The 25,862-nt window shown below is 38.2% G+C and overlaps 1 protein-coding gene across 3 annotated transcripts; it reads left to right on the top strand.

The window, feature by feature from the left end:
• The first annotated feature begins 1,606 nt into the window (after positions 1-1,606).
• Positions 1,607-25,296, top strand: LOC132797057 (breast carcinoma-amplified sequence 3 homolog). 3 transcript variants are annotated; one of them, XM_060808493.1, is made up of 8 exons: positions 1,607-3,026; positions 9,033-10,124; positions 10,936-11,239; positions 11,306-12,248; positions 12,323-12,632; positions 14,064-14,323; positions 14,399-14,548; positions 24,127-25,296. In XM_060808493.1, exons 2-8 carry the CDS (start codon positions 9,226-9,228, stop codon positions 24,837-24,839), a joined length of 3,579 nt encoding a protein of 1,192 aa, XP_060664476.1. In that variant the 5' UTR covers positions 1,607-3,026; positions 9,033-9,225; the 3' UTR covers positions 24,840-25,296. The 3 variants fall into 3 exon arrangements, with proteins under 3 accessions (XP_060664476.1, XP_060664474.1, XP_060664475.1); XM_060808491.1 differs by lacking the exon at positions 24,127-25,296 and adding an exon at positions 18,043-19,285; XM_060808492.1 differs by lacking the exon at positions 24,127-25,296 and adding an exon at positions 18,043-19,285 and having other exon boundaries at positions 1,608-3,026; positions 14,064-14,314.
• The last annotated feature ends 566 nt before the right edge of the window (positions 25,297-25,862 follow it).

Genomic DNA, 25,862 nt, shown 5'->3' with positions numbered 1-25,862 from the left:
GTTGAGTACTCTCTGAGCGCGGATTTGCTCTACGCGCAGGTGAGAGACATGTTGCTGTTGTTGTTGCCAGTCCTTGGACAGTGCTGCCCAATCCTGGCGCTTGTATAACAGTTTTCAAAAACCCATTTACTTGCGACATAATACTTGCATGTATTGAAAAATGTGTATTGCAGCTTATTTTCAATAAATAATCATTTTAAATGAATATTTCATTTTAAAATTAGTTTTTCTTTTCGTTTTGCAATATTTACAGAATGCAGAACTTTTATTTTTGTCTATGTAGTGCATGTTTTTATTTAATTGCGGACCAAGTTTCTTTCAAATTAAACATTGCATTTTGCAACACTGAAATTCGGCTTTCACAGCACTTTACTATTTTCTCAGCTGGAAATATCGATAACGATTGCTTAGCATTGCATCAAGATGGAAATTAAAAACTAGCTTCTATATTTAAATACCTAATGTTTTTAAATAGTGAATTTAGTATTTTTTTAGTTTTCTTTTAAGTTTCTCTTCAAAATTGCGACAATGGCAGTTGCTTATCGGAGCTACGTGAAGTATCAAAACAGCTGTTAATGGACTCATATTGCGCCTCATTATTGCGTTAACAGAACTTTAAAAAAGACTTACTATTGAACGGTGCACAACCCATTTTAAATAGATCGCTATTAAATACGCAATTATGAAGTGTAATCAAGTTGAACTAATTACAATTCTAATGCATATTTTATATTTTTCATTTAAATTTTAAGTAAATCCCGCCATTGCGAGACAGTAAACTAAATGCCATAATTTGTTTGGTATAAAAAATACTGAAAAGTAACAAAAGTGTTTTATGGAATTTGTCAGCCTTACCAATTTTCGCTTGGCCGCCATTTTTATGAAATAAAAGTACCGTTACTCGGATATTTCTCAATCTTATATATACCCGAAACGTTACTTTTTTTTAAAGATATTCGCGTCAGCGGGGGGAAAATTTAAACGGTACGTATCATGACTGATGTTACATTTTGCCGGCTTTAAGTTGCTGCTTACGTTTGGCCACCATTTGTATGAAAAAATGCCGTTACTCGCAATTTTTTCAATCTCACATTTAACCGAAAAAATAACTATTTTGGTTACGAAAATCAGATCCATGCGAAACGGATACTTGAATGGAGAACTTAAAACATTTTAAACTACGTCACGTCATTTTTAAAAACCGAAATTAACACAGCGTAAAACGTCGCGATTTTTCACTCGCGTTTCGAAAACTATGTGCGCTCTGCATAGAAGTGTGACCAGTTTACGATTCTCAGCAGTCTTGCATTTTGCCATTCGCATTGACGAACAAAAAATTTTTTTCAAGCATGTTGTGGTCACACTCCAACAACTGATAAAAGTCTGAAATAGCCTCATTTATAAAGAAACAACAATCCAAAATTTATTTAAGTTCATTGAAGATATAATAATGCTTGAAATTCTAATATTTTTATTATTTAACTTCCAAAAACCATCGATGATGTCCAAGCAAAAATAAATCGATGTTTTACAAAAATGTGAAAACCATCGATGCATCGATTTTCGCCATCGATATTTCTCCATCTCTAGTTTTGAGCAAAATAAATAGCAGCAACAGCAGCAACACGACGACAGCGCCACAAACAACAACACACAACAGAATCAATTTTTGTGTACAGTGCAAATTATATTACAAAATAAAACAATACGACGAAAGGTTGCAAGCAAAAAAAAGAAAAAATAATAATTAAAAAGGCCAAGCAAATAAAATTGCAATATTTGTGATTGTTCGAAGGCCTTTTTGTTTTTTTTTTGGTTTCGTTTGTTTGTTGTTTTGTGTTGGAGCAGCAAGCAAATATTATAGAAGAAGAAACTGAGAAGAAAAGTGAAATCGATTAATAAACGCAATAGGCAGCAGCAGCAGCAATAACAACGACAACAAGAACAACTCAAAGACTTGGATGGAAAAAGAAAAACAGAGTAAAAACAAGCTCAAAATAAAAACAAAACGCAACAGCAAAGCAGAGATTTAATTTAATGTCGCAGTTAATTTGTGTGCTAGCAAGAAGAAGCAGCAGCAGCAGCAACAACAACAACACCACCAGCAGCAGCAGCAGCAAAAACAACAACAACATCATCAGCAGCTGAGGCAGAGCAAAGCAAAGAAAAAGAACGTACGACGCAGACGTCGCAGCCTGCCTCTCTCTCACTACTGTGTGAGTGCGAGCGTGTGTGTGTGCGTGGGAGAGCGAGCGAGGCAGCAGCAGCAACAAAGGAGAGAACAGTGTGTGCGCTCTTTTCGTTCGTTCGTTGATTTTTTTTGTGTTTTTTGACACAATTCAAACAATCGCGAGCGGGGTGCGAGGTGCGGAAGCTTTGCACTTGAAAGTTTGTTTCTAAGCTCGACTTTGTGTTTGCAGCAGCGCGTCCCTGTGCGTGTGTGTGAGTGTGTGGGCGTCAACAGTCGACAGCGAACGATTTGGGCGGTGGGCGTGTCACTATTGACGCAGCCAAAAAAAAAAAAACGACGGAAAAAAAACGCAAGACGCAGTTTGTTTGTTGCCAGCCAAAAGATAAAAACAACTCGAATTTACTGTTGCTGCTGCTGCCGAATGCAACAACAACAACAACAACGAGAGCGAGAAGAGGAATAAGAAGAAGAACAGCACACATAATAAACACAAAAACAACATAACAAAAAAAAAAAGAGAGCAGCAGCAACAGAAGAAAAATCTGCAGCAGAGGACGCTAACACGACAACAGCTGAAAACATATGATTTTTGTTTGTGTTGTTGTTTTTGTGCTCTCTCAGCAGCAATAACAACAGCAACAACAACAACAACGCAGCAGTAATAATAATAGGCTAAGTCAAAGCTGTGGAACGAGTGGAAGAGGAACGAGTTAAACCAGTCGGTTGTTGTTGCTGCTGCTGCCTACCAAAAAAAAAAGAAACAAAAAAGCAACCAATTCTCATCTGTTTCTTGACGTCGTCGTAACAACAACAACTACAACAGCAGCGTCAAGTGGTAAGTTTCTAGTTGTGGTTGTTGTGATATTATTTTTTTCTTTCCTTCTCTTTTTAACTTTGTTTCGTTAACGCTGAGGCGCAAAACAAACACACACTTTGTCTGTGTATGTATGTATGTATGCATGTATGTATGTATGTATAGAAAGTCAAATGTAATATTTATGCAATTTATTTTGTTTATCTGACGTTCGTTTTCGAAACTATTTCAAGTACACACAAATACACATGAAAACGAAATTCATTTGTATGTTTGTGTTAACTATTACATACATGCATAAATAAATGTATATACTCTGTATGTGTGTAACGCGATTTCATAATTTATTTAATAAATTTTTGCATAATAGATTTTGTAAACGCAGTGAATATACAATATTTGCTCTTGTTTTGCTTTGCTTTCAAAACCACACACACATACATATAAATATACATAGTCGACATCACTGCTCACACACACACAGAGAGAGAGAGCTGTATATATGTATGTATGTGCACGTACAGAAGAGAGACGTATGTACATAGTGTGCGTTAGACAGACAACGACAGCAATAACAATACAGCACAGCGAGTAACTGAAACGAACTGATAGTGAAACACACTGTTACAGTGCTTCAAGTATGATGGAAACTTAGCAAAAACATTCATAATTAAGTGTATGAAAACAATAAAATAAAAATCCTAGTTTTCCGTTTATATCACAATATCTGCTTAAATTATTAATTAATTTCTATACCTATAATGTACAATAGAAATAATCAAAAAGTTAGCAAAGTACAAATAAAAATCAAAATTTTAATTTGTACAAATTTCAATTTATAATATTTTTTATGAAATATTTATTATAATAATTGCTTCCTTCAAACACGCTTTAATAAGTTAATTTGAATTAATTTAAAATATGTCGCAAGTATTAAATATTCATACTCCAATAACAAATTAATGAAGTAAATTTGTAATATTAGTAGATAAATTTTGTTACTTTCTATATGGGACACAATTTATTTCTAAAATATATATTCAAGTACATACATGAAATTTGCTAAATTCCACATGAAATACATATATGTATAATGATTATTTTTGTGAGCAAACAGTACTTGCAATATAGACAATGACCTAATGCTAATACACATGCATGTGTGTATACAATGAACTGTTTATTTTAATTGAATGCTTTGCTAGTACTCTTAGACCACTATGCGCTCTTCGTTAGTCTCACTCATGATACAATTATACAAGGTAGTGCCGTCGTACGCTTTTTCGTTCGGCTACAGAGTGTTATCGCTCAGTGCGCTCGTGCTTGTTGAAGCGAAAGGTTGTATGCGGACGATTTTTTCCCTAAATATTAACCCTTGTGCAAGACAAAAAATGTCAGATTGCAATTATATTATATATAAATATGAACTTTGTGATAGAATTAAGAACCTGAACTAAATAATTGGTAATCAAAAAACAAAAACAACGATTACTATCCAATTCCAAACTATTAAAAATAAAATTATAAAAAACATTTCAACTGTTTTTAATATAGTGGAACAATTAAACCCTATGCGCCATTGAAGGGTTAATCACAAAGCTCTACTGTCGATTCTTTCGCACTCACTAGGCGCAGTCGTTTCACTCGCACTTATGTACGGTGTCGATTACGGACAGCTTTTTGACGACGGGACTACCTTGTATAATTGTATCATGGTCTCACTTGTGGAGAGATATTAGACAAAACAAATGAGAGAGACAGATAGAGAGAAGCAGAGAAGAGCAGATAAAACAACAACATTTCGGTGCAGCTGATTTTGTTTTGTTTTCTGTTATTTTTATTTATTTTGCTTTACTGTTTTGATAATTACTTTTCGGTTGTGGGGGTCTTTGTCTTTGTTTCCAAAAAAAAAAAATACATATAAAAAAAATTTATTAGCCACAACAACTAAAAATAAAGCAATCGAAATACAGGACAGAAAAATACAACAACAAATTGCATTGATATGACACCAATTTGATTGTTCTTCATTTTGCTGGTTTTTCGCTGCCATACATATTTACATATATTTTATTTCGCTTAATTAACGAAATTAAAAGCGCACATCAAGAACGTTCAACGACCATTTTAATGGATTTTCGTTCTGTTTGATATTGAAAAGTGCAAAGCGCATAGATGCAGCATCTCTTTCCCCCACACACTTTCATGCTCGCTCCCTCTCTTTCGCTCCTTGTTATGGGTTTGACTAGAAAATGTTTGCCAAATATTTTTGGGTGAGTGGGTGTAAAATAAATGTTTGTCTGTGAATTGAGAAATAGCTGAGACAATTGAAAACATATATAAACACAGCAGTCTTCTGTTTTTGATATTCTATTTGCTCGTACTATATATTTGTAAAATGCGCATGTATTTGTGCGCTTTTGTTTTGAAAAGCTCCTTAAGCTGGCTATGCAGTGCTTTCAGCTTACACTAAGCCCAGTGTGCGTGTACCTTGGTACGTGATCAGAAATGCAATGGGCCACTTTGAAAAATACAACCATACCACGAATGTCGCAATAACAAACAGCTCAGCATTCCATTGTATTGTTTCCTTGCATTTACAAAAAATACAAAAAAAACTACGCTTTATGAGATGCATTTGGAATTTAATGTAGAAAAAATTATGTTTAATTTCATATTTTATTTTCGTTTTTGTTTAAAATAATTTCAAATTCGTTATCATAGAACCCACTTAATTTTCCAAAGTTAAAGGTATTAGATAGGATGTGTTATAATTTTAATTTTATAGTATAGTGACAAAAGTTACGGAAAGTTTTATCATATGTCATCTATCAAAGTTACTCTATACAAATAGATAATTCTATTCTTATTGCATTTTAAAAGCTGCTTCCAATTGACTTTGAAATACTCTCGAAAAAATGATTAGATTTATACTGATTAAAATCAATTTGTGCAAGCTTTTAATAAACAATAATTAGCGCGCATTGCAAATATGAATAATAGAAAAAAAATAAACATTTTATAGCTTTACGTTAATTATGAGTAATTCGCACGTGTAAGACAATTATCATTTCTGATTGATGATTGAAAACAAGTTTTTTTTTTTTGTTATTTTGTTATCCATGCACAACAAACTAAACAAAGAATGCAACGCAATTAAATACAGTGAATTTTCATTAAGTCTTTTTGGGTTTCATATTTCATGGCGGTGAACACTTGAGGTAATAATTTCCACAGCAATTTTCTTCGTATCGATTACAATGAAGCGAAATCCTTTTGAGCAGCAATGCTTTTTGTCCAATGATGACGCACTTTGCCCTTAACACCCACACCACTGCAGTACACAGTGCACGGTGGTACAAGTGTTTATAAATGGGACTTCAAATTGCATGGCTATTTGCGTCCGCTCTCTCGCTCTCTTTTTTTGTTTCTTCCTCTCTCTCTGCTTTGTGCGTGTATGTGTAACACCTGCTATATTCGTATATGTGTGTGTTGCGTTTTGTTGTGGTTTTTTCTTTGTCCACCCAAAAAGCATATTGCTTAGCGTAGATTTTGTCAAGTGGCTTTGACAATGAACACACAGCATAAACAATAACACGCATAGACATACATACATACATACATATGTATACGTATGTAGTTTTGTCTGTGTTGCGTGCACAAAGAAATCGAACGCTCAACTTTTGCTGACTGACTGGCTTATTAACATTGACACACACTCACACACGCACACACATAGTGTGTGACACACAGTCGAAACTTTTGCACACTAACAAAAGCTCTCACACAACAACGGTCAGCGATTGCTGCGCTGCTGCTGCGCTGTTGCTGCTCTTGTTTTTGCTGTTGTTGTTTCTTTTTCGCCTATCGTAAAAACAAAGACAAAATGCGTTGCGGGCCTCCGTTGACTGCATTAGTTCTGGGTGGCTGCATGGCACTGTGTGTGGAGGGTGAGGAAAAGCAGATCCATTGTCTATACGTATGTGTGTGTGTGTGTGTGTGTATGACATTGCTTTTAGTTGCTGTTGCTATTTTGTTTCGTTGCGCGTGTGCGCAAGTCAATTGAAGGAATGCAACGTTTCTCCTCACTTTACAGCACAAAGAAATTACTACCCCCGCCTCCCTCCTTCCTCTTTCTCTTCCCTTCGTGCCATGCCATCCCCCCTTATGTGCTCCATCGACATCACAACATTAACTTTGCATGCGTCATGCGCTTTGTGAAATAGTTTTGGCTTAGCCTTAACCCCTGACTGGACTTACCTTTCCTTCCCCCCAAATATATATATGTATGTATATAATCGGACAATAAAGTTGTGTAATTGCATTATGACACATTCATTCATAGCTGTCGACACGCAGTCGATACAATGTTCTTCAAGTTAACTTTCTACATTTTAATCGATTGCGTTACTTCACAAAGTTCGCTTGCACAATCGCATTGCAATTTTACCACTCTGAATACATTTGTTTTGTTTTTTTTTTTGTAATTCCACAACAAAGTTAATTCGAGCTGAGCAAGCAAGTTAAGTGATTAAAACAATCCATATACAAGTACGTGACCCTAAGCACTTACAATGTGATCCAAGCTCGGTGTTGAATTTGTCAACAGTCTCTTGTGAGTATTTTCAGCACATCTCTCGTATTGTTTGCGATATGTATCGCAACAACATTTATTAGTTATGCACATACATTTCAAAGCGTTGATCTTTGACTTTTGAGAGACACTTTCGAGTGTTACAAAAACATTTGTTCCATAATTAGACCTATTATAAAAAGTATTCAATTCACAATTTGTATTAAAATTTATTAATTTAAAATTAGATTACTCAAATTTCAATTTATAATTTCATTATTATACCTAAAGAAAAAGGAAAATATCTTAAATTGTTAAACTCAAAATTTTTATGAAATTTAAAATTAGTTAATTCTAATTTCAATTTCTAATTTTATTGTTATCAAATTTTATGTATTTCAAAATGTAAGCCATTTCTATTTGCTTTCATTATCGGGTTGATAAGCTAAGAGGCTATGAGCGGGGGGCTTCGATAAGCGATAACAACCGAAATCTGTTTACAATTTCACAATAAGCGTAGCGTCTTAAAAGCCTTTAACCTTTGTCAGCTATCAAAAATGTTGACTTGCATTTCCATGTGTGTGTCGAAAATATGCACGTGGCCCGCACATGGGTTAATGTTACTGTTGCTTTTGATGCATTGCTGCGGCCAGCTGTTGCTCTCCTGCTCTCTCTCTGTCTCTCCCCACTTAGTCTCTTTTGCTTGTGCTCTTGAGCCACTCTAAAGCTTGGCTCTGCTTTTGCATTGTTTCGTTTCTCATTTCGTTTCGATTTGTGTGTTCGCTCGTTGTTGTTGCTGGTGGCCTGATGATAACTTTTTTTGTGTGTGTTTTTCGCTGTTGTTTTGTTTTGTTTTGTTTTGTTGTCTTGCATTGGCCGACGCGTGTTAATAGTTTTGATTTGGTTTTAGTAGAATAACAAAAACAAGCTAAAAGCACGTTACAAATTTGTTTACCAATTTCGTTTAGTTGGCGTATTTAGCTCGCTTTATTAACGTTTCAGTGTGTGTATGTGTGTATTGTTTTATTGCACTTAATTTACGCCCCATGGAATGGTTGTCGCCCCCTGGCGTGCAATACATGCAAGCAAATAAGGCACGCGTGATTGTGTGTGTGTGTGTATGTGAGAAGGCAAAACTACACGTAATACGCTAATAAAACTTAAAAGGGGTGCGGGCCATGTGTATGTGTGTGTGTGTGTGTGTGTGTGTGTGTGTTAGTGGAATAGCGGAGCTTGGTGAAGGGAATGGGCACGAGTGAGCAAAGATTAAAAGCATTTGATTGAGACAAAGCAAAAGCGACAAACGAACGCAACGCTTGGAATTGAAATGCTACACACACACGCACACACACACACACATGCAGAGAAGAGAACGCAAGAGAGTGAGAACGTTTAACTGTATTAGCTTGCAGTTTGTTTATTTATTTTTTGCTATGCTTTCTTTCTCTTTGCAGTTGACAACAGCTGAGCAGTCGAGACAGTCTGTCTCCAACGTGAGAGAGACACATTCACTCACATCGCTTGCTCTCTCTCTCTCTCGTTCTGCCGTTCACTCCCGTCTCACTTTAGACGGAGAGAGGGAGAGGGAAAGGCGAAAGGCGGAAGGAAACATCCCCAAAAGCCAAGGCATCGTCTTAATACAGAGTAATGTCAGCGGACTCGCCACGGCGCCATCATCATCACAATCATCATACAACTGGCGTTGGCATTAGCGTTGGCACAGGAGGCAGCAGCGGAGGCGGAGGCGTCAGCAGCGGCGGTGTTGGAGGCGGTGGTGGTGGTGTTAATTTGGGATTACGCGGTGGTGGTGGCCACACGATGCCCGCCATTGTGCCACCTCAAGCAGTGAGCGATCGTTCCATTTTGGACTCGGCGATTGGTTTCATCAACGATGTGACATTGGTGCATCAACCGCTGCAGGATCCCAAGGACACAATCACCTGGGCCCGGTTCGAGACGAGCGCCGATGTGAGTGATCCTCGCTTCGGCGATGACTGGGAACTCGAAGGCAATGCGGCGCCTCCCTTACTCCTGATCCTCGGCTACGGTCTGGGTGTTCAGGTCTGGGCCATACCCGCCAACGGTGAGGCTGTCGAGGTCTTATCCTGGCGTCATGGCGTCGTCACCGCACTCCGGGTGCTGCCCACACCGACCACAGCCGCCTCGGCTCTGGATGAGACCGGACGTGCGGATGAACCCGTCGATGCATTCGCCGAGAAGCGACCTCTCGTTGCTCTCGTCGATGGCGGCAGCGCTGCGGCCAGCAATCTGTTGTCAGGCGGTCCACATGGAGGTCATATGTCCGGTGGCTCTGGTGCCTCGGGCGGAAATCTCTCTGGAGGTGGCTCGTCGCACTTCAGTGCCGTCAATTTCGTGTCACTGAAGACGGGCGCCCAGGTGAAGACGATGAAGTTCAAGAATCCTGTGCTGGACATACAGGCAAATCGATCAGCAGTGGTCATTAGCTTCCACGAGTGTCTCGCTGTCATCGATGCCCGCACGCTGGAGGATCGCCTAACAATTACCACCTGCTTTCCGAGTCCGGGGTGAGTAAGCGCTGAAGTTTTCCTCTTTTGGTTAGCATAGCAAGCTTTACAAACTAGGCATAACAACTTGAAAAGCACATTAAAGCAAATAGCACATTTAGAACTAGTTTGAAAGCTTCCCCAGACTGGAATATATAAAGTAAAAGCTAGTTAATTCCTATTTGGAAGCTTAGGTTTTAAGTAAACTGAAACCAGTAACTTACAAAGCTCAGCTGCAGCTGTCAGACTACGATATATACATATGCATATACGCATTCTATTTTCAATTTCAAGCATAAGTTTATCCAGCTTTTCAAGCATATTGATTTGGTGCTCTGTACTCAGATTAATCAGCTTGATAAGCACATTAACGATATCGATCAACTAAGTAGCTTTGTAAAAACTGTATCTACTAAGCTAAATAATCTTTGAAAGCTCGTCAACGATCAGTTCAGTAGCTTTAAAAGTACATTAACGCTGTCTGATTCAAAATTTAAACTAAGTAATTGTACAATAGTGTTTTAAGCATAAGAAGCTTTTCAAAGATTATAAATTCTCAATTGAGTAGATTTAAAAGCGCATTATTACGCTTAATAAGAATTTGAAGATTAAAGGGCTCAACTAAGTAGCTTAATAATAGTGTTTTAAGCATAAGGAGGTTTGAAAGCTTATTCATTCTCAATATAATAGCATTAAAAGCACATTATTACAGCTGAAAGCTTTTAAATGATCAATTAAGTAGCTTTAAAGCGCTTTATTACACTTCATAAGAACTTTGAAGATTCTTAGATATATTAATCATATTTTGCGTGATTTCTTCCGTTACTATCAGCATCAATCCGAATCCCATAGCGCTTGGTCCACGTTGGCTGGCCTATGCGGAGCACAAGCTGCTCCACACCAAGCGCAGCGGCGGCGGCTGCGATGGCGAGGGCGTGCCCAGCTACACGGCAACGGTGCTAAATGCGGCCAAATCCTTTGGCAAAGGCCTTCGTGAGCTGGGCGAACAGGTGGCCGCCGGATTGACGGGCACAAGCGCCGGCAGCGGCAACAGCTCGAAGAGCAGCAGCTTCGACTCGGCCACCGGCGGAGTGGATGCCAAACAATCTGGTGTGGTGACCATCATTGATGTCAAGGTGAGACTAAAAGCCAGTTAATCCATTTAAAATATGCAACTTAAATGAAATGAAATTCCTTTGCAGCATCCCATCAAGGACTACAGTCCAACGACGGGCACACCGTCGTCGTCGTCCCCGAGCAGTGGTGATCCAATTGTTGCGCATTTTGTGGCGCACAGCGAGGCGCTGGTGGCCATGGAATTCGATAGCTCTGGGATGCTGCTGCTGACGGCCGATCGTCGTGGCCATGACTTCCATGTGTTTCGCATCCAACCGCATCCGGTGGGCTCCAGCCTGGCGGCCGTGCATCATTTGTATGTGCTGCATCGCGGCGATACCAGCGCCAAGGTGCAACACATTGCCTTCTCGCTGGACTCGCGTTGGGCGGCTGTCTCCACGTTGCGCGGCACCACACACGTCTTCCCCATCACGCCCTACGGCGGCGCCATGGGCGTGCGCACACACACCTCGCTGCATGTGGTCAATAAGCTGTCGCGCTTCCATCGCAGCGCCGGTCTCGGCGCCGACGGACGCTCCAGCTCACCGATATCGCACTCGGAGAGCACAACGTTTGTGCAATCCCTGCAGCCGTATCATAATCCCACATTGCCCCCATTTCCACGACCCGCTGTCGTCCAGCCGCTGGCCCAGCTCCGGCAGCCCTTCACGCTTGGCTCGCCGCCTGGAAGTGCCACGTTGAGCGGCGTCGTCTCCGGGGGCAGCGGACATCATCATCATCATCACCATCAGCATTCGCATGGCGGCAGCGGCGGTGGCGGAGGTTCACATGGATCCCATGGCGTTGGTTCGCATCAGCGTCAGCGTTTGTCTTCGCTCTCGGATGACAGCGGCAAACCGTTGAGTGTCTGTGCCACGTTTGCCAAGTCGCGCTCGTGGCTTCTGGAGCCGCCGACGGCGACGCGCGAGGCACCGCATCGAGTGCAGAGGAAGGCGGTCGATTCGCTCTTTGTGATGGCCGGACATGGTGCGCTCATACAATACGATCTGGACACGAAGTTAGCCTCAAGTGGGTTCAAAATTTGAAAGAACTTTCCATTTCACAATCGTTGTCTAATATGAAATTCGTTCTCATCTCCTTAGATGTTGCCAAAGAGAAGATTTGTGATGATACGCCCATCGAGCTGGAGGTGGAGGCCAAGGCACAGTGGAATCTGGGTCGACGCAAGGATGGATCTCAAGAAATTATACCACCGCTGGCGCTGGACAATTGGCTGATCAAGGATCGCCATGCCAGCCTGCTGATGGACAGCGCTCATCAGTTCGATGAGCAGGATGAACGCGCCGCCGAAAGCTGGTTGGCCCAGGTCGAGATTATCACGCACGCGGGTCCCCATCGTCGTCTCTGGATGGGGCCGCAGTTCGTCTTCAAGAACTACAATACGCCCAGCGGGTAAGTTTCACAAAGAAGTTGACAAAGCATTCAAATTATCGCATTTAATCGATGCTGGGGGAAATTAGGAAAAACTAACTCAGAGAACTGAGCACTTAGCAGAGTTAGACTTCTGAAATTTGGTAGCTCAATGTTTTAAGGTTTAATATATAAGAAAATAGTTTGATTCGACATTTTTGCACATATATGTTTGCAATAAATCAATTTTTAGCCCAAGTATTTAGATCAGGCAATAAACTATAGGAGTAGGAAATTTAGTTATGCTGAGATCTGAACAGAAATACAAAATGTTCCAAGAAAACATCAAAGGAAATTATATTTCTAATGTTTTATATAAAAGTTGAAGTTGGCAATTATTAGCTTAATTTATTATTTATTAGTTCTATCGTCATGTGAAGAAATTATCATCTTATCAAATCTGTATGTACTTAAATTCTTAGTGCAAAGTAACATGCTGTAGAATAGATCAATTAAACACTTATTTACAAATAATAAAAACAAAAAAAAAAAAGAAAAACATGGGAGATTAAACGAGCAAGGAAATTATAAAAATTTATCTTTGTTAGTTAAAATATATTTTCAAGAGATTAACAATGAAACAAGAAAAATACGAGTCTATTAGAACATTATTACAATATTTTTTGGTATTTCTTTTTTATATTTTAGGGAACTAAATTATAGTAAAAATTATAACATGGCTCAATTTAGTTATTTATGTATTATACCCACTACTTATAGGGTAGAAGGGTATTATAACTTTGTGCCAGGCAGAATGAGTCATCTCCGACCGTATAAAGTATATATATTCTTGATCTATATCAATATACCAAATATTTGGTATATTAATTTGGTATATTATAACTTTGTGCCGACAGTAAATGTATGTAATAGGTAGAAGAAGGCATCTCCGATCAGGAGCCAAGACGATCTAGCCATGTCCGTCTGTCCGTCCGTCCGTATGAAACACTAGATTTTAGAAACTATAAGAGATAGAGCTATAATTTTTTTTCGACAGCATTTGTTATGTTTGCACGCAGATCAAGTTTGTTTCAAATTTTTGCCACGCCCATTTCCGCCCCCGCAAATCCAAAAAATCGTTTATCAAGCGTATTTTTAAAGCTAGAGTTGCGAATTTTGGTGTATACAATAATAACTATAGTATTTATGAGTCCTGAAAATTTGATTGCGATCAGATAAAAATTGTGGAAAGTATTAAAGAAATAGGGGTCTTTGGCCGAAAATCTGGTACATTGTGCCGTCTATGGTATATTTTGAACTTTGGTACTATATCAATATACCAAATATTTGGTATATTAATTTGGTGTATTTTAAAGCTTTGTTAAGTTTAGTTCAGCCCAAACAGGAACCTCTTTACTTCATAAGCAATCCAAACTAATTTAAGCTCCTTTCTTTCCCCTCCCCCCTGTTCAGCTCCAATTTGAATCACGTGGATGCCGAAGCTGTGGAGATTGGTGTGACGAAGACAACGACGACAACGTTGCCCTCAACGGCTGCCGCATCGGGCGCCTCGTTGACGCCAGGCGGCGGTGGCGGCGCCGTTATTACCGCCGTGGAGCGTTCCAGCCCCTTGAATATGCCACTGGGCGGGGCAGCTGTGGGCAGTGGCACTGCCACAGTGGCGACAACTGGACGTTCTTCGGTGCCAGTGCTCATTGAATCGGGTTCGTATAGTAAGTAGGCGAAATCAAGTCCAAATTGTAATTCTTTATCTTTATCGCGTTCGGATGTTGATGTTGCTGTTGCAGGCAGCATTGAGCAGAGTCCCAAGCTGATGGATCGCTTCCGTCACGGCCACTTGGACTCGGATTATGGACACGGCGATATGCGTCTCAAGGAGGATCTCGCCGATGCCATGCGAGAGTCTCCATCAACGGCTGCGGCGCGTCGTGAGACGGGTAAGTTTCAAACTCGAGAGATCCATTCAATGGCAGACTATTTTCTGTGTTTAGCTTAACTAACTGTGTAGAACTCTGAGCATTGAGGTATTCAAACGTGATTTAAGGCATGCAACAAAATATTGATTCCATTTACTATTTTAAAATGTCTTTGTAAAGTTCAATTTTATTATAAAAATTGTAATTACAAAAATTATTCCATTTTGTATTTTAAAATAGCTTTGCAAAGTTAAATTTGAATATAACTAAATTCGAACTAAAAACCAAAAAAAAAAGATTCCATTTTGTATTTTAAAAGAGCTTTGAAAAGTTAAATTTAAATATAACTTAATTTCAATTAAAACAAAGAAAATACATTATTCCATTGTGTATTTTAAAATAACTTTGAAAAGTTAAAATTGAATATAACTAAATTGTAATATATATAAACAAAAAATTGATTCCATTTTGTATTTTAAAATGTCTTTGTAAAGTTAAATTTAATTATAAAAATTGTAATTACAAAAATTATTCCATTTTGTATTTTAAAATAACTTTGCAAAGTTAAATTTGAATATAACTTAAATTGTAGTATATATAAACAATTGATGAATATAACTAAGTTAGAAATAAAAAACAAAAAAAAGATAATATTGGTATTTTAAAGTAAATTTGCAAAGTTAAATTTGAATATAACTAAATTCGAACTAAAAATACAAAAAAGAAAAGATTCCAGCTTGTGTTTAAAAATAACTTTTCAAAGTTAAATTTGAAAATAACTTAATTACAATTAAAGCAAAGAAAATAAATTATTCCATTTTGTGTTTTAAAATATCTTTGAAAAGTTAAATTTGAATATAACTAAATTGTAATATATATAAACAAAAAATTGATTCCATTTTGTATTTTAAAATGTCTTTGTAAAGTTAAATTTAATTATAAAAATTGTAATTACAAAAATTATTCCATTTAGTATTTTAAAATAGCTTTGCAAAGTTAAATTCGAATATAACTCAATTGCAATTAAAACAATAAATATAAATTATTCCATTTTGTGTTTTAAAATAACTTTGGAAAGTTAAATATAAATATAACTTAAATTGTAATTTCGAAAAAAATGGATATTTTTAATTTGCAAACAACTTTGTTAAGTTAAACTGATTTATAACTAAATTGAAATGTAATTAAAAAAAATTGATTTCCTTTTGTCTTTTAAAATAATTTTTCATAGTTAAATTGAAATACATAAAACTAAATTGTAATTAACAACAAAATGGATTCTATTTTTAATTTGTAAAACATATTTGGAAAGTTAAATTTAAATACATATAACTTAAATTGTAATTTCGAAAAAAATGGATTATATTTTTAATTTGCAAACAACTTTGTTAAGTTAAATTGAAATATAAATAATAATATATATTATATGTATAATATAAATTGCATGCATTGAATCACGTTTGAACTCTTAAGCTGTATCGTTGTTGTTAATTCTTGCAAATGATTTTCGTTTGTCGTTAATTATTACAATTCATAATATAATTTCTTGATCGACTCTTAAAACGTTTGCCGTTTTACGAATGCATCTTTTATTTGTTGGCGGTGCCTGGTTACGAGTTACGAGTTTCGTTTTCGTTTTTGTTTTCTTGTTTATTTTATTTTTTTCGCTTCTCTTGATAAACATATTTATTTATTTTTTTATGATACATACGCTTTATGGAAACTTTGTAAAATCCAAAATTAAGAAATGGTGATATGATATTGAAAACACCACGAAATTGGCATTGGTTCTTAAGTTTGACGAGTGTTGTCCGCCCGGCAATTGCAGTGCAATCAATCAATCAATCAATCAATCAATCAATCGATCAATCAATCATAATCCATTCAAATCCACCCTCTCCCATTCTTCCCGTTCAGTGCCCTTCCTCCTCATGATGTGCGTGTGTGTGTTTATGCGAGTGTGTGTGTGTGTGTGTGTGTGAATAAAACAAATTCAACTTGTATAAAATTTTAAGCAACTTTCTTTATACTTACTTGTGTTGGTGTTTTTGTGGTACGGTCACACTGGCTGCGGGTTTCACAGCGCTTACAAACCAAAAACAAAAAAATTAATCTATAATCTCTTTTAATAATCTAAGTTTAAGCTAATCAAAATTTTTACCACAGCAATTGAAATCACAAAAATTTACACGCAAAAAAACACACGCACACTTCCCTCAAATTGGCTTAAAAACAAAAAAGAAAAAAAAAACTATTTCTTCTTTCTAGATTTTTCTTTATTTTGCACTGTGAATTTGAATCTCTATTTTGCTTTATTTTCTCCTTGGGGTTTTTTCTTCTAGAAACTGTACTTAATTTTACCCTAACACACACACACACACACACACCTGTGAAGAAAAACATTTGTGCTTCTCTTTCAGCTAGAATCACCGAACTGAACCTAAAGAAACACTTCCCAAAATCTTCCTAACCCCCCTCAAAAATTTCCGCTCTTCCACAAACATTTTTCCCCACTGCAATTGCCTTTTATTTCGAGGCGGTTTATTTTGTGTCTTCTCTGCTGCTTCTTCTTCTTCTAATACTTCTACTTCAGCTTCTTCTTCTTCTTCTTCATCATCTTGGTCTGCTTTTTCTCCCTCTTTTTATATTGGGCTTTTTCCTCGTTTTATGCTTTCGTCGCGTCAAAATTTTCCAAAACCAAAAAATGCTTTTATGTGTGTGCGAGTGAAACAAAGACAGAGTGAGCGAGAGGGAGAGCGAGAGAGACAGAGTGAGAGAGAGAGAGAGAGAGCGCGCGAAGGAGAGAGGGAGCGGGCGAGCGTGAAAGAGAAAGAGAGAGAGAACAGTTGAGAAGAAAGAGCACATAAACTATTTACATTGAAACTTGAATAAAAAGCCAAAGCCATATAATTTCGTTAAAATCTATCTACAACAAAGAAAATCTAAATTAAAGAATTGCAATTCTTTAATTTATATTTTTTTCCTTTCGCATTTACGTTTTGTTTTGTTTTTTTTGTTAGTCAATTTCCAAAAAGCGCTTTTACTTTTTACGCTTAAAAAACTCACTCAAATAAAATTAAAAAAAAAAAAATACACTCAAAAATAAAAATAAAAACTAGTAGCAAGCATTTCACTTTAGCAAAATCAAACAAAACAATTTATTAAGCAAGAGCAAAATGTACAAAAAAAAAAAATGCAATATCAAATATTATATATAGTTTTTTTTTTACTTTTCTTTTTTTTTCTTGTATTTTTTTCTGTGCATTTTGCCCAAGTTGTTATCGAGTTATTGTTGAACTTTTTATGCTTACAAATTAAGTAAAAAATAAAGCAATTAAAAAAAAAACGAATATTTGCAAAGTAAATAATTCGCCTTTGGCTTTTTGTTTTCCAAAATTAAAAGAAAAAAAATGCGCTTTTCTCATAATTTGTTTTCTTCTCTTCTTCTCTTCTCTGTCCTGTGCCCGTGTCTGACCGTCTGCCCGTCCGCCCGCTCGTCCTTTGCCACACCTCAGGCGTTGCAATATCCGAAACAAACATCAGTTCAGCATCATCAGCAGCAACAGCTGCAGCTGCGGCAACAAATGTGGCCACAAGTTGCGACAATGCCTGCTACTATGATGCGCTGGCCGAGCACGATGCGGCGGATTACGATGCCGATGAGCAGCAACAACAGCAGCAGGATAACAACAACGAAACCCTTTCGACATTGGCCAGCGTTTTGCCCAACATCTGTAGCTACGATCAGGCGCCAAGCAGCAGCAACAGCAGCTCAGGGACAGCAGCAACTTTGACAGCAACCACGCGCATCGAGAAGATTGTGAATCCGTTGGGAACGGTGACCGATGTGCATGCGGGCATCAGCGGTGAACTGCAGACGGATATGCTCGATGAGGTGGTCGGACAATTGGCGGCCGAGGATTGTGTTATCCATGAGAATTGCGATGAGGCGCTCTTTCGTCCGGTGGTGGCCATATTCTGTGATGAGCTCGCCGAGCAGCGCAAGCATGAGTTGCAGCTGCAGCAGCTCGATGAGGAGACGGCGAGACGGGAGCGTGAGGCACGTGAGGAGCTCACAAAGCCACCCGTTGTGTTGGCCAATAAACTGATTGTCCCGGTGATTGCCAAGGAGGTCGATGAGGTGATTGTGCAGAAGGAGAAGCAGTTGAAGAAGAAATCGTTAAAGTCGCAAGCAGCTGCCGAGGATGCGGCGCAAGCTCAGCGTTTTGCCGAGCTATCGCATCTGAATAAGCCAGGAAAGCAGTTGCAACCGGAGCAGCAATCGCTTAATAAAACTGCCAGCCAATTGAAGCCACAAGCAACAACAACATCATCATCAGCATCAACTGGAACAACAACAACAACAACAACTGCCAGCGAGGATGAGACATTTGAGGAGGAAATGCAAACATCGATTAGCTCCACAGTGTCGATAAAGTCCAGCAAAAAAATCAAAGGCCAAGCAAAAGCAACAGCAAAAGGCGGCAGCAGCAGCTGCCACACAGCAACAACAGCAACAACAACAGCAGAAGGGCAGCAACAAGAAAGACAAAAAGCAACCACAACAGCAACAGCAGCTAGAAAAAGAAAAAGAACCCGATCCGGATCCGGCTGACAGTTTGCTGGAGAACAAAGAGACAATTGCAGCGGTTATGATGAGCAGCGCCAGCGCTCAAGGCTTAGCGTTGCATGTGCAGCAGGATGAGGAGGAAGCTGAGGAACCTACACAAACTGAGAAAGTAAGGGAACCCGAACCGCAGCCGGAATTTGAACCCGAAGCTGCACCAGAGCCTGAACAGGAGCTGAAAGCGCTGAAGCTCAGCAAGCTGAAGCCGCTGGAACTGCAGGCGAAGAAGCAAACCGAGAAAGTAGAAGTGCCGAAGGAAGATTTTCCACTATTAAAGCCAAGCAAAACCAAGCAGGTTGAACCCGTAGATCTCGAGGAAGTCAAGCCCCTTCAGGCAGAGGAAAAACAGGAAGTAAAACCCCTGAAGCAAGGCACAAACAAGACCCAAAAGTTGCCGGCTGAGGAGCAGCTGGAACAGCAAGAAGTTAAGAGTGTCAAGAGCAAGTCGCCCAAGCAAATGCAAGTTGAGCTCACCGAAGAGCAGCTAGAGGTCGTCAAACCTCAGGATGAAGAATGGGATGAACCGGAGCAAGAGGAAGTAAAACCGATAAAGTTAGCCAAGAGCAAACCCCTTAAACTGGAAAAGGAGGAAGATGAATTGCAGCCGCTGAAGGTAAAGAAAAGCAAAGCCATGAAGCTGGAAGATTTTCCCGATGTAAAACCTGTGTTGGTTAAAAGTAAAGCTCTGAAACTCTCGGAACAGACGTCAGAGTCGGCGGAAAAGAAATCGGAGGAACTGAAGGATGAAGATTGGGATGAACCGGAACAAGAGGAAGTAAAACCTGTAAAGTTAGCCAAGAGCAAACTCGAAAGGGAGGAAGAGGTGAAGCCCAAGAAAAGCAAAGCCGTGAAGCTGGAAGAATTTCGCGAAGTAAAACCTGTGCCGGGTAAAAGTAAAGCTCTGAAACTCCCGGAACAGATGCCAGAGTCGGAGCAAAAGAAACCGGAGGAACTGAAGGAAGTCAAGCCGCTCAAACCAATCAAATTACAGGATGACTGCGACGTGCCGAAACCCGTGAAACAGCAGTCGAAAAGCAAACCCCTCAATCTGCAGGAGGAGCTCAAGAGCAAAGCCAAACTCCTGGAACCCGAGATCGGGAAGTTAGGAAAGAGTAAGCCACTCAATCTGCAGCAGCAGAGTAAGCTAAGCAAAGCCGATGAGCTGCCCAGCTACAGTGTGAATGTGCTTGAAATGCCACCGCCAGCTGTGCCACCCAGCAGCATGTGGAAGAGTTTCGAAAGCAGCAGCAACAGCAGCACCGCAGCAACAACAACAACCGCAGCAGCAAACGCAGGGAATGATTTTCCCGACTTTGATGACTTTCTGCTGGCCGCATTGAAGCCGTTGGAAGCGTTGGATGCATTGCCGCCGCTGCCAGCGTTGGAGCCGCTGCAAGTGCTGGGCGAGGATCAGCTGGCGGCCACACCGGAGAGTCTCATCAATTTTGAGAGTCCGCTGCAGGAGAATGTGGCAATGCCTCGGAAAATAACGCCACCGCCTCGCGGTTTCACCGAACGCAATCTAATCATGGCGCTCTGCGGTTCGCTGCACTACGAAAACGAATATGCGCAGCTGCTGGACAAGACAACAACAACAACATCGAAGGCAGCAACTGCTGTTGTTGCTGTTGAGCAGGAGGAGGAGGAGGAGGAGGAGCACAACAAATCCACATCCACATCGAACAATTCATCGGGCAGCGAGGAGTTGCTGCTCATGGAGGAACCCAAAAGCAAGAGCAAGAAGCACAAGCGTGCCAAGACGCAGCTGAAAGAGCAGTCCCAAAATGATGACGACGACGACGACGATGATGATGATGAGGTGGAGAAGGAGAAGCAGCAACAGCAGCAACAAATGGATGATGAGGAGCTGCGTCCGTTGATCAGCATCAGCATGACCCAGGAGGATAACAATGACAATGACAATGCGCCACAAAACAAAACACTGCCCGGGGGGGACAACAACGACGAGGATGAAGAAGACGAAGAAGACGATTTGCTGCACTTTGCTCGAAGAGGTCGAGGCGGAGGCGGAACAACCACGGACAGCGACGGTCCGTTGCCGGCAACAACCTCCGATGATGGGATCTATGCCAGCAGCTGTTTGCCAACAGCGCCGCATAAGCTGAAAACCAAAAAGCTGGAGCATAAAATCAATTTGATTGCTGCCATCGAGGCGGCCACCTCGTCATCCACTTCATCCGCTGAGGAGAGCAGCGTGGAGACCACAAATGTCACCGGCGGACTAACCGGAGCAACCGAATTGGAATTGCCAGCATCGGTGGCATCGATTTCATTGCCTGTGGCAAGTGTTGCCAGTGTATCGCCAGCAGTAGCAGCAGCATCAGCAGCAGCAACCAGCACACCAGCAACAATTGGTGGTGCTGCTGCTGTTGCGACAACAACTGTGCTCGGTGTGGGCGTGTCCGGAGGTCAGCCGAGTGCCACAAAGAAGAAGACGAAGCGTCGCAAGAGATAAGAATTAGCAATTTGTTTGTTGTGCGTGTTCAGTCTGGTGGTGCTGTGGCATCTCTATGCCAACAATCCAGCCACCGATGTCGTCGAGTTGCCACGCGCTCAACAGCTGCAACAGCCACAGCTAGAGGCGCCACAGCAGCAGCAGCAACAACAGTTGCAGCCGCAGGAGCAACAGTTGCAGCCAGCTCAAGTGCTGGAGCAGCAGGAAACGTCGATGCACAGCAGCGCCACCTAGCGCAACAAACAGTACAACACAACAACAACAACATCCCTCACTCTCTCTATATATATCTCTATCTCTCTCTCTCTCTCTCTCCCCCTCTCTCTATACGTGCCCCTCACTAGTAATTTCAAAAACAAAACAAAATGTTTATAAACAAAACAAAAAAAAATATGTGATTTTCAACAACAACAAAAAACAAACAAAAAATATATATATTATAATACGCGTATTTAGCAACTCGTTTAAACTAAAAAAAAAAACAAAAAGAAAACCAACAAAAAAACTATGGCTAACAATTTTTAAGTGCAAAGGTTATATGATGATTAGCGATTAAAAAAAAAAACACCCACAACAACAACTCAATACACACACACTTATAAATATATAATATTATATTAAACTATAAAAAAAAACTAAAAACTCAAAATTAATTTTTTAAAATTGTAAATAAACAAACAACACTTGACACGCAATTTATGAAATGTAAAAAAAAACCAACAACAACAACTAAACAGAATACTGATTGCTCACACACAAATACACGGACAACAGCCAGGAACCCAGCTTAAAATAAAATTTAAAACAATTTTTTTAAAATAAAAAATAAATACAAATAATACATGAATATTAATAAACAAAAAAATAATAAAAGAAAACACAAGTACTGTCCAAAGCCACAATCGTTCTCTACACTTTTTAGAGCCTGCTTTCGTTAAGTTTCGTTAAGTTTTTATAATGCCAACTATAAACTGCACCACTAACAAAAACAACAACAAGAAGAACAACAACAACAACCATTCACACAAAACTCTGCACCGCAACAATAAAAACGCTCTCAAAAAATAAATATAGAAAAAAAAAAAAAAAAACCAATAAAAAAAAACACTTTCGACTCGTTACAATTTTTTTTGGCGCTTTTTATTTTATTTTTTTTATGTTTGTTGTGTTAATTTATTATATAAAAATCAAATTGTATATCTATATTTTTTTGTCGTCTTATAAGGATTTTTTTTTTATTGTTTCAACTTTGGCAAAGCTTTCGAAATGTTGTAAAGAAAAATAAAAAAAAACACAAAACACTTTAAGCAAAAAATATGCAACAACAAAAAAAATGAAGTAATTGTTTTTCTGTACATATAACTTGCAGTATTTATGATTTTCAAACAAAAATATTGAGTAAACAAAAAAATATGAAAAACAAACAAACAAAAGAAAACTAAAAATTAATTAAATTAAATATGTATAATTAAATAAATGCAATTTTAGTTAAAACTACCATAAAAATGTGTGTGTTATTTATTTTAAAGGCGCTTCAGTGGGCAAAAAATTGAAATTAAGAATTGTTGTTTTCTTTTTATGAATAAAGATGTTATGCTCGGAATCTATTCAATTATTTTTCATGCAATATTACATATTAAGCATAAACTATTTAATTAATAATAATTGACTTTTGTGGTGACTTTTGCATTGACATTTCTTTTTAGAGTTAATTCAATTGCTTGATTTTTACTTTTTCATTTTTTTTTATTAACTTTGCTATTTCATTTTGATTCTGTAGTATTTTTTTTTTTAGTTTTTCATAGTATTAATATTTATTTTAAGTGTTCATTCAATTTATTTTGTTTTTTCTTTGTATTAAGGTTGCATTTAAATTTGTATTCAATTGATTTTTTTTATTTTTTCATAATATTCAAATTTATTTTTGTTCTATTGATTTTTTTTTGTACTTTTTCTTAGTATTATTTTTTTTTAGTCTTGATTCTAATTTTTTTTATAGAATTAGAAAAATTAATAAAATTTAATCTTGATTTTATTAATTTTGAATTCATTTTTCAAAGTATTAACATTTATTTTTCGACTTGATTCAATTTATTTTTTTTAAATAATATTTGCTTGTTCGATTTTGTGGTTCCTTAAAAACTTATTAACATTTTGATAGAGAATATTTACAGTTTTTTTATTATTATTATTTTTTTTTTTACATCATATTTTTGTATTAAATTTTGTGGCTTTCGATTTTTTAAATTATTTTTTTTTACATCATTTTTTTGAATTAAATTTTGTGGTTGTCGAAAAACTTATTAACTTGATGGAGAATATTTAAGCATTTATTTTTCAATCATATATTTTTATAACATATTTGCGTGTTCAATTATCTTGATTGAAAATATTTATAAATTTCTTTTTTAATAATATTTCTTTTCAATTTTATTGTTGGAGAATATTTATATATTGATTTTTAATTGAAATCCAATTTGAAATCTCAATTCACAGGAAATTTCTTTGGCATTGATCAGATGGATGGACTGCAGCAGATCAGTAACAACATTAACAATAATAATAACAACAATGTGACGACTAAAGCAACAGCAACCAGCCAAGGCAAAGGCAATCGCCGGCCAAACAGCAGCAACATGCAAGCAGCAACCAATGCTGTTGCTGTCCAACGACAACAACCGCAACCAGATCTACGCGAAGTGGAACCAATGAGCATCACACCACCACCGCAATCGGCGGCGCCACTGGCAACTGTTGCTCCACCATTTGTCAGCAACAGCAGCAACATTGCTGCAACAGTTGCCACAAAGGGGGCGCACAGCAATCTGGCTGCTGTGGGCATCGATGGCGAGCTGGCAACTGTGGTGAACATTGATGTGTTCGACGATCAACTCAGTCTGAGCAGCATCAGCACCAACAGTCGCCTCTCGCTCGAGGGTCCGCCCTCGCAATCGTCGCCACCTTTGAGTCTCTGCAATGGCCTCATCGATACGAATCTGATGCATTTCAGTGAAAGTGCCGCTGCAGTTGCTGTTGTCGACGATGATGTTGTTGGCGTTGCAGCTGCTCGAAAGCACATTGATTCCGATGATGATGATGATGACGACGACGATGAAGATGATGAAGGAAATGATGATGTTGGACGTAATCGTGTTGGTCGTCGCATTGCTGGCGATTTGGAGACCGGTGAGAGCATGCCAAAGTTGTGAGAGTTAATTCAGCGGCCGTCGGCGACGCGTTTAATGCAACGTGCAACGTCGATTGGCGACAATTTTAATCTGCGGCGCTTTTGCGCTCAATTGTTTAAACACACAACAGCTACAACAACAACAACCACAACAACAACCACAACAAAATCAACAGCTACAACCACAATTACAACCACAACAACAACAACATCAAGTGAAAGTGCACACGCAAATCCTTAAATCCTTCCCCCTTTGTAGCTCCTAGGTGCTAGTTTTTTTTTGTTAATTCTATATAAGTTCCAAATGACACGAGCTACAGCTCGACACTTAAGCATTGGATTAAGCTTGAGCACTTTCAGCTAAAAGCTCGTTTTAAGCCTGAACTTTTTTTGAGTTTTACAACACTGCTAATGGTCAGTGACACTTGTTTTCCAACACTTGACGTTAACTATACAATTATGATTTTACTAATTTCAAACGGAAAGCTTCCCGCTAGCTGAAAGCTCGTTTGCTCAACTAAAGCTCATTAAAGTTTTAGCAAAGCACATTTAAAATTGCAAACATTACTTGAAAAAATGATTGAAAGCATTAAAAGCAATCATAACTTTCAAAAAAGGATTTATATTTATGCAATTTTGTTTTTTTTTAATTAATCCAATCTTTAAGTGTCAAGTTGTAGTCGCTGTCATTTTCATTTTATCAAACGCATTGCTTAGTTCAATTTATTTCCAAATTTCTTTTCCCCCATTTTTTTCACTCTCATTAAAGTAAATTGTTAAACAACAAAAAAAAAAACAAAAGAAAATCGCATAGCACAGTTCATAAAATTGCAGTAAGCAGAAAGTGTTAACAGAAATATTTAAAAAGTAAACAAAACATAAAAACAAATAGATCAGATCAGACCTCAGCTGAATGCCGTGATATTTAAAATAAAATTTAAACAAAAAAAAAAATAAATAAACATAAACAAAATATGCCTAAAAAAAATAACAAAATACAAACGTAAAATTACAAAAAAAAGGAAAAAAAACAAAATAAATATAT

This window comes from Drosophila nasuta, chromosome X (assembly GCF_023558535.2).
Source record: "Drosophila nasuta strain 15112-1781.00 chromosome X, ASM2355853v1, whole genome shotgun sequence".
In the NCBI taxonomy this organism is placed as follows: Eukaryota; Metazoa; Arthropoda; class Insecta; order Diptera; family Drosophilidae; genus Drosophila; species Drosophila nasuta.
This window is presented reverse-complemented; position numbering and strand designations above follow the sequence as displayed.

Excerpts from the sequence above, each read along its gene's own strand:
- LOC132797057 (XM_060808491.1), top strand. The coding sequence starts at position 9,226 with ATGTCAGCGGACTCGCCACGGCGCCATCATCATCACAATCATCATACA. Across the intron at positions 10,125-10,935 it reads ACCTGCTTTCCGAGTCCGGG|CATCAATCCGAATCCCATAG; the intron begins GTGAGTAAGCGC and ends CGTTACTATCAG. Across the intron at positions 12,249-12,322 it reads GGACACGAAGTTAGCCTCAA|ATGTTGCCAAAGAGAAGATT; the intron begins GTGGGTTCAAAA and ends TCATCTCCTTAG.